Raw genomic sequence first — 10,070 nt, 5'->3', positions numbered from 1 at the left:
ATGCACAAAGTAAACGAAAAGAATTTCATCCAGAAATAGTGAACAAAATTCAGCAAAATAAAAAATTTGAAGCTAAAAAGTTTTTTGAAAGCGAGAAACAAGAAAAATCATGTAAGTTTTGTGGTAAAAAGCATAAATTTGTGAAAGAACTTTGTCCAGCTTGGGGAAAAACATGTTCGAAATGTAAAAAGAAGAACCATTTTGCAAAAAAATGTGTATCATCATTCAAAATGAAGAAAGAAAGTATTCATAATTTAGATTCAGATCACGAGAGTGAAGAATGGGTGAATAAAGTTGAAGACAAAGGTAAAGACATAAAATGTCTGATGTTAATTAATGGAAAAGAAGTAACTTTTCAGGTAGACACTGGAGCTACAGTAAATATTTTGCCCAAACATTATGCTACTGGCATAGATCCATGTCATAAAGTTCTAAAGATGTGGAACGGTAGTACTTTAGAACCAGTTGGAGTTCATCGTGAACATGTAATCAATCCGAAGAACAACAAAAGGTATAATATTGAGTTTACTATTGTTGACAAGGAACATATACAACCACTTCTAGGGTTGAAGGCTATTCAAGCTATGAAATTGATTACGATCCAAGAGAAAGAATTCCAGTCTGTAAACATAGTAAACATAACTGATTATAATAATATATTTTCTGAAGGAATTGGAGACTTGCCTGGTATTGTTCATCTACAGACTGACCCTAATATCTCACCTTCTACTATGCCTGTACACAGAGTGCCTATTGCTTTGCGAGATAAACTTAAAAAGGAACTGGACCAACTTGAAGAAAAAGGAATTATCCGGAAAATAACTGAACCAACTTCTTGGACAAGTAACATTGTCTGTGTAGAAAAACCAAACGGTAAGTTGAGAATTTGTTTAAATCCGCTTGAATTGAATAAAGCTCTTAAAAGACCAAGATATATTATGCCTAGTTTAGAAGAAGTGCTACATGAATTAAATGGTGCTACAGTTTTTAGCAAATTTGATTTGCAGAATGGCTACTGGCACATTTCTCTTGATGAAGCATCAAGTATACTAACAACATTCCAAACTATTTTTGGACGATATTGTTTTCTGCGCTTGCCTTTTGGCTTGAATGTAGCTTCGGAAATTTTCCAAATTAAGATGAAACAGTCATTTGAAGGTCTTCCTGGACTCATCAATATTGCTGATGATGTAGTAATTTTTGGAAAAGACAGAAAAGAACATGATGAAAATGTACAACTTTTTCTACAGAGATGCAAAGATCTGAATGTGAAGCTCAATAAGGAAAAAATGGAACTGCAATGTGATGAGATTATTTTTATGGGTCACAAAATCTCCAAAGAAGGCGTGAAACCTGATGTAAAGAAAATTCAAGCAATTATTGATCTTAAAAAGCCTAATAATAAAGAAGAATTGAAACGATTCTTGGGAATGTGTAATTATCAGATGAAGTTTCTAAAAGATTATGCTACTATTAGTGAACCATTGTATACTCTTTTAAAGAATGATACTCCATGGAATTGGACAGAGAAACAAGATGCAGCCCTAATGAAGCTGAAGAGTCTACTCACAGAAGCACCAACTTTGAAAATTTTTGATTTTACAAAACCTGTTCAAGTAGAATGTGATGCAAGCCAATTTGGGCTTGGTGCAGTATTAATGCAAGACTCGGGTACAATTGCCTATGCAAGTAGAACACTAAATGCTGCGGAGCGTAACTATGCTCAAATTGAAAAAGAAATGTTAGCTGTTATATGGAGTTTAGAAAAATTTCACCATTATGTATATGGAAGAAAAATAACTGTATACAATGACCACAAACCTTTAGAAGCTATTAGAAAGAAACCCTTACACAAGGCACCGAAGCGCTTGCAGAGTATGTTACTTAGAGCTCAACGTTACAATTTTGATTTAGTCTACAAGCCCGGAACACAAAGCCTTGTGTCAGATACTTTGTCTAGGGCGCCACTGAATACAACAGAACAGGACAATAAGAAAATTGATATAGTTTGCAGTGTTCACACTCTGCCAATTAAAGGAACCTGTTTAGAGAAAATACAACATGAATCAAATAAAGATGAAGAAATTCTCGCTTTAAAAGAAATGATTACAAAGGGATGGCCAGAGGACAAAATTGATGTTCCTCCAAATATAAGAAATTATTTTGACTATAGAGATGAAATTGGAATTCAAGAAGGTGTTGTAGTAAGAGGAGAAAGAATAGTAATTCCAAAAGCGATGAGAAGAGAAATGAAAGACAAAATTCATCTAGGACACCAAGGTATTAATTCATGCTTAAGAAGAGCAAGAGAGCTTATTTTTTGGCCTGGTATGTCATCTGAAATTAGACAATTCATAAGTGGATGCCATACATGTTTATCATATAGTGATCGTAGACCTCAAGAAGCAATAAAGTGGCATGAAGTAGCAGAAAGACCTTTTCAGAAAGTTGGAATTGATTTATTTGTTTTACGAGATAGAAATTACTTAGTTACTGTGGACTATTTTAGTCAATTTATAGAAGTGGATTATCTACCAGACACGACATCAACAACTGTTATAGGAAAAGTCAAACATCATTTTGCAAGATATGGTATACCAGAAATAGTTGTAACTGGAAATGATTCACAGCTGAAATCTTCTGAATTTGACAAATTTTGTGAAGCTTGGGATATTAAACACAAGCAGACCAGTCCATACAATAGTAAATCAAATGGTCAAGTTGAATCTGCCGTAAAAATTGTGAAGAGGATTATGAAAAGGAGTCTCTTTGCAAAAGAAGATCCCTACTTAGGTCTATTGAATTATAGGAATACTCCAATTGAAAACATTTCAAAAAGCCCAGCACAGTTACTTCTTGGAAAAAGGACAAGGACTCTAGTACCCACTACAAATAATTTATTTAAGCCATCTTTCAATTCCTATCCTGAAATTACTCATCGCAAAGAAGATCTAAGACAGAGGAAGTCTGAAGCTGATTACAAGAAATCTGTTCTGCCTGAATTTCAGTATGGAGATATAGTGTACATGCAGCCTCAAAAGAAAAATGATACCTGGAAGAAAGCTGTGGTTACAAAGACTTTAACACCTAGAAGATTAGAGGTCACCACGGATAATGGACAAAAATATGTCAGAAATAGAAGGTTTATTCGAGGAATACCCAAAACAACACACACGAAAAAAAAATTCGAGACACCAATACCAAATACGCCAACCAAGCAGATACCAGAAAGTGTACCAACAGAAAATATAAATACAAAAAATGAAACTTGTATACCATCTTTACTACAAAAAATGGGTACTGATTCAAAAAGAGACAATACAGAATATAAAACAAAATCAGGACGCGTTGTGAAATTGCCATCAAGATACAAAGACTAGAACTGCTACTTTTCTTTAATTTTTTTCTCTCTCTCAGAATTTAATTTACCTTATTCTGCTTAGTGATTTTTTAAGTTTATTTCTTTAATTTTGAAGAGAGAACTTTTGTGACGTTTTAAAAATTTTTTTTGATTCTAGTATAATATTGTGTTGTGATTTTATTTTGAGGGGGAAAATAACTGTTTGAAAGTTCTGTAAAAAGGGAAGGATGTTACGTGTTATTAGTTATGCCTGAGTGGCAACATTCCTGTATTCCAGAGATGTAAATAAATTCACAGATTTAGTTGGTTTTGTACTATAGGAGTTTAAGTATCTCTTTACTAAATATTTTAAGACTATATAACATGAAACACAGGTGCATATTTTGTTTAAAAGTTTTGAATAAACGCTTTTTGGTTATGACACTTGTTAATGAGAAATGAATTTACTTTTAGACTGAAAAGTAAAAATTCAAAATGTTTTAAAAACAAAATGTACTTACACAAATATGATTTTAATTTTTCAAGATTTTTGCATCTGTACTGTTACACAAAGCAGTCAAGTTTGCTGGGGGTGCAATTAGATTATTTTTCTTCTGGAAATCAGGAGAGGGAGGGGGGGGATTGCTTTAGTTGCAATGTTACATTCCTTTGCTGTCTACATATATCATTTCACTCATCGATGACTACCATTGTACAGTTGCTTTTGTTTATAGCGAAGTCGTGTATAGCCTTAATTCCGTTTCACGTTTTACACAGTGTATTACTTAAATTTTTATAATCAAATTACGGCCATAACTAAATCGAAACTTTAATTCATTCCTTCGACTTTGCTTTACACGGGCGCGACCGAAAATCTCGAGGGGGAAAAAAGAACTACTGAAGATAATCAGCTCTTTATATACTCGTTTTTATTGATTTGCTCACAAATACTGCAATGTACGCCATACATGTATGAAGGAATGTTTACCGGCTGGTTTTGCAGACTAAATGAACATTGTATAGACAGCGCTTGAAATATTTTCTTCAAAATTATGAAATTCGAATTCATCCACAGCCATCTTAACACAAGGCCTGCGCGCTCATTCAACATGGCCGCCCGTGAAGGCTGTTTGTTTACATCTCATAATAACTCTACCGTGAATAAAAATTTAAGATTTTTTTAAAATCCATTGAGAAAGTACATGGTTTTCACATGACGTACTCTGATACTCAATTAAAATTTTATATCGTTTAAGATTTAATATCACCACAAATAGTTCTTAAATAGTAAATTAAATTAAACTGTATGCATATGACACATTAAATATTATATTACGCAACATATACAGATAAGAAAGGAAAAAGAAAATTTATTTGTATGGATATGAAGAAAATACTCTTGAAATTTAAATCCTAACGTAAAAGAAAGTACGAAATAAATTTTGCTTAAATTGTAAAATGAGTTAAGATAAACGGGAAGTGCATATTTGTTATTCATAATCTAATAATCATTTTTCCCGCGAATGATTAACAGTAGTATTGATTTTCTTTCTTATAAATGTAAATAAATGAAACAATAATATAAATTGGAATAAAAAACCTGTGTATAGAAATTTTTGTAACTGTTAAAAAAAAACCATACATTTTTGAGAAAGGAATCGCTATAATACCCAATAATAATTACAAAACAACTAAACAAGTGAAACAAACCAAACAATTGATATATAATGACAATACTGATGCATATATTTCAGAGCAAAAAATGTATAGATTTATCATGAACTTTTACTGCGAATCTATTTATTGTGAGTTAACTTCTTTATTTTTCTTTTATATATACAATGAAACCTCCCTTAACGGACATTTCCGAATAACGGACACCTCTAATCAACGGACATTTTTGCAAGTCCCAGTCCCTCAATATAGGCCATTCCATGTAATTCACTCTGAATAACAGACACTCCGAATAACGGACAGTTATTTCACAAAAAAATTTCCCTTGCGATTGTAGCACTTTCGGTTTTTTTTTCTTTTCACAGAATATCTTAGTAACTGCTTGCCTTAATAAGCTTTTCATCCTCCACAACTGATATTCCACTCCCCCCCCGTCATTTTCTTATCACTGTTTCTTGAAATTAAAAGAGTGGTAATGGGCAGAGGCAGCGATTGGGCTTAAAAGTTGGGGGCAGAAAAAAAAGAACTAAAAGACATGGTACTTTTTGCGGGCAGCAAAAACTGAAAAAGAAAAAAAAAAGTCACAATTTTATTACGGCTAGTTTTGAAAGTATTGAAGCAGATAAGTGAAAACTGATGTCAGTCTAACAACTAACATACGTTTTTTTTCCTGAGATTTTAATGAATTTTGTACACAATAACTATTCAAACGTTAAGATAAAAAAGAGGAAACTGGGCGCTTTTTCTAACTGGGGCTCTCGGGAGATGCAACTGAGCAAACCGGGCGCCGGAAGGAGTCGGCTTTATGGCGCCGTGGTTTCGTTGGGTTGTTTAATTTTTAGACATGAAAAAGATTTGCCCATATTCAAGGTCATATTGCCAACTGTCAATCATGCAATAGTGATACTCGAGATAAAATAAATAAATTAACCGTAAAAAGTGTGTGTGTGGGGGGGGGGGGGGGTTGCTCCGCCGAATCGGCGCGATCGACCAAGGACGTAGCCAAGAGGGGAGTCCATGGGGTCCGGACGCATCTAAGCATACGGTACTCGAGTTTGGACATGTGAATAACACGCGCTCTTCATTGGTCGAATCGTCTGTCAATCAATTGCCTTTCCCTCCGTCGCCGCTGAAACACGCGCCATGTTGTCTGAGATGGCCGATATGGATTCGCTCTCGTTCTCCATGAAAATAAAAAGCGAACATCTATCTGCTAAGTTTCACAATATTATTGTAGAAAATGATGAAAAGATTTTAATAAGAAGCAACGTCAAGACCATGGTGGACATAGATACTTGAGTCCGAGAATTTGGAAAGAAAACAAATACTAAGTGGAACACGAGAAATTGATGCCTATCAGGTCAAAAGTTCGTTTGCTGATAAGTTTTTTTTTCCTTCGTCCTTTTTTTAAAACACTTAATTTAACTTTGAATACCTTGGTTTTTTTGAACATGTTATGAACTTTTAAATCAAATTGTGCAGTTGTGTTTTCTATAGATTTGAAGTGTTAATAAATGATTATAAAACAATTATTCATGGCTAATATATATATATATATATATATATATATATATATATATATATATATATATATATATATATATATATATATATATTATATATTTATATTTCAAAGTAAATTTTTAATTGAACTGTTGAACTACAGTGTGATGTATTCCAGGATCTATTAGTACAACACTTGCCATTGGTGTGAAAATATTTTAAATTTTTGTTGAATCTATCAATTTCAAAATGTTTTAATTGACAAAGGGAAACACAGCTAAACATCAAAATTATGTATAACATTTCTTATAAAATGCAATTAAAACAGAAAAAGGAGTTATTTTTTATATTTAGGCAATTGCGGTTATTTTTTGCTTATGCTTGACTGAAAAAAAAATGTTCCCATGAAAATAATTACTATGATAATAATAATAGCTGTAGCTTGTTGTTTTAAAGCCTTATTAAGATAGATTAATTTTCGTTAGGATGGTTACAAGTTATCTGTGGTTGCGTACATTTTTTGTTTTTTCTCAAAGCTTAAGTAAACCAGAATTTACTTTAAATAACTGGTTCATTAGTGGCAAATCACAGGATTTCAGAAAACACGTACCCAAGGGCGACTTTTAACTACCTTTTTTGGGGGGCGGCAGTGGAGGATGATGCTGACAAATTTTTAGAGTTTTGACCACAAAAATTTTTTGAAACTGCTTAGGTGTCAATAAAAAGCACCAAATCAGATAGCAATAAGGCACCAAATAACTTTACGAAAGAATTTTATGAACTATTTTTTTTTTAAAAAAAGGTTTCAACCTTTACAACTCAAGATAATTCATGAATTGAATTTAATTTTGTAATTATTTTCACTTTATTCATAAAATATTTCAACACAAGGGATGGATAGTATTGTGGTCAATTGGGGGGGGGGGGGGAATGCCCTATGGCCTCTCCTGTAGCTGCCCCAGCGGATACAAAACGCGGATACACACAAGCCCCTAGCACACAATGATGACACAATTCTAGTTTTAAATCAGCGTTAAAGTTTGTGACAGCGTGGAACAGAAATTAACTATACTATAAAGGATATGTCTAGCAAACCATTCCAGATAACTTTTCTGAGCTATTTTGAGGGTTTTAAATCATTGTCTTTTTAATGTCTCTTTTAAGTTTGCTTCTGGTTATTGCATCACTCGAGTTTCGGTTGGTATAGTGATTCATAGAAACGTTGGAAAACAATTATAATAAGAATATTTTCTAGCAAATTTCACCTTAGCAATGATTGAACAATAAGATAAAAATGAATATTCTTACTGATCCAATCCATACGTATAACAAAACGCCACTTATGCATAAAATACATTAAAGAAAAAGTTTATGAAGAAGCATGCTCGATTCGCAAGCAACATAAATCCACAATGTAAACAACGAAATAGTTGCCACTCAAACATAACCTTCTTTTTAAAATCAGAACAAAATTGCGGCCACTACGCTTTCGAGAAACATAAAAAGATAGCAAAACAATTTATTTCTCAAAAATGAAAAATAAACAGCTTATAACACGATGTTTACATTTGGACTTAACGTTCTCGCATCACTTCCAGCGAAAGGCGATTGATTGACAGACGATTCGACCAATAAAGAGCGCGTGTTATTCACATGTCCAAATTCGAGTACCGTATGCTTAAATGCGGTCCGGACCCCCCCCCCCCCTTCCCGGAAGACAATTGTCTGCTTTTTGTCATTTGTTGCACCTCACGTCAACAAAATTTTTTCAAAAGAGAAAAACTTTATGAAACCCGATATCTTCCACTTAAATATTCCCATTAATCGGCAATTTTCCCGTTTCCGAGTCAATTCAGAACACGAGAACCTCGTGTAACTGCCTCCTGTCTTTTGCTATGTCGCGCGTTCCGTCCGAAAATGACGAATTTCTGTTTCTTCTTTCAATTCAGCTGGGTTGTGACCTTGAAATTCGGCCCCTTTCCCTTGGTCCGCCAGATTGCCATTGCGGCGTGGTTTTCTTTTTTTCTTTTTGTTTTGACTATTTTCCCGTTTTTTGGACTTGATTTCCTAGACACATGCTGCACGAAGGACAGCCAGAGTGGGGTGCATCCCTAGTGAATCAGTAATTGAAATTCCTATTATTTTCTGTTTTAACACACAGTATTTTTCTACCACACACTTATAAGAAACATATCTAGAACAAATTTGTAATCAAAAGGAAATTAAGTTTACACAAACTAGGTAAGTTGTAGTTCCTTTTTAAAGTTTTCTTAACAATACGAGCATTTTTATGTGTTAATGTGTTTTCCTATTTAAAAATTAAGTTCAGACATTCAGACAGCAACGAAAAAGAAATTCTGCACACTTTGTGCGTTTGAGGATGAGAAAAAATGAACATTAATTATTAATTAATTTATTTTTGCTCTTTATATTTTTGGGATGTGTCATTTCAGATTAATTTTATATTTTGATAAATAATCTTATTTAAACTTTTAGTTTATTTTTAACAATAATAGATTACTTATGCCCCCAGAAGCTTACAATTTTTGAACTGTAATCCTGAAAAAAGTTCTTTTTTTTTTTTTTTTAAACGTTTGTGTCTTATTTTTAGTTCAAGATAACATTGAGAAACTTCTCTCTCCTTTGTGAGAAACAAACTAGATTTTTTGCGGATGTTTTTCCACCCAATATTGAAACATGACCATGAAACATATTTAATGTCCAAAAAGGATTTGTGTTTGGAGGTAAAATAAGTGAATAAATAAAATTTGATGTTGATACAAGGAAATTACGTTTCGCTGCATCAAAATTTTATAAAACGAAGAATGAAATTGAAAATTACTCGAATATTTTACTGTGATCAGTTTATGAAATTGCAAGTTTGGCCATATTAACACATGTAATTTAAAAGTAATTATTTGAAATTCGTACTTTTAAATCTTACTGAATTGTGAGTCTATGGTCCCAAGAGAAGAGCCTTTAGTCATTTTTAACTGAAGAAAAAAATCTTTCTTCGATGTTGTTCCGTTTTTCAAGTAAAGCATATTTGTATTTTTAACCGACTTCAAAAAGGAGGCGGTTATCAGTTCATACCGTATGTATGTTTTTTACTTTCTTCTATATCTAATATATAGAAGAAAGTATTGGATTCGTGCAAATTTTCGAATTTCGAATTTTGACGGATTCGAACGTTTTGAGGTGTGCTGAGTCCATTTCGACCATTTTTGGAAAATGTCTCTGTGTGTGTGTGTGTGTATGTATGTGTGTGTGTGTATGTATGTGTGTCACGTCTGTGTGTGACCAGTTTTTTGTGGCCGCTCTACAACAAAAACTACCGCATGAAATCGAACGAAATTTAGTACACATATGTGCCCCTATGTGAACTTGTGCCTATTAGTTTTTGGCGCGAATTCCTCCAAGGGGGGTGGAGCAATGGGACGTTTTTCGAGTTACGCGTGCTTGCTATTCCTCAGGAAGTTACTGGCGGAATCAAACAAAATTTGGTCCATATGTTGGTATTAACAGGAACAGGTGCTGATTCAATTTTGGTGTC

At 33.3% G+C, this 10,070-nt stretch overlaps 1 protein-coding gene across 1 annotated transcript; it reads left to right on the top strand.

Annotated features, from left to right (window-relative positions):
- Window positions 1–230: 230 nt before the first annotated feature.
- On the top strand, window positions 231–3,128 carry LOC129233961 (uncharacterized protein K02A2.6-like; the record flags this gene model as incomplete). The annotated part of the gene is made up of 1 exon (XM_054867872.1): window positions 231–3,128. A coding segment is annotated over exon 1 (2,898 nt), but the record flags the coding sequence as incomplete, so codon positions are not given.
- Window positions 3,129–10,070: the final 6,942 nt, after the last annotated feature.

This window comes from Uloborus diversus, unplaced genomic scaffold (genome assembly GCF_026930045.1).
Source record: "Uloborus diversus isolate 005 unplaced genomic scaffold, Udiv.v.3.1 scaffold_833, whole genome shotgun sequence".
Taxonomy (NCBI): Eukaryota; Metazoa; Arthropoda; class Arachnida; order Araneae; family Uloboridae; genus Uloborus; species Uloborus diversus.
The sequence above is the reverse complement of the archived record's forward strand: the minus strand, read 5'-3'. Positions and strand labels throughout refer to the sequence as shown.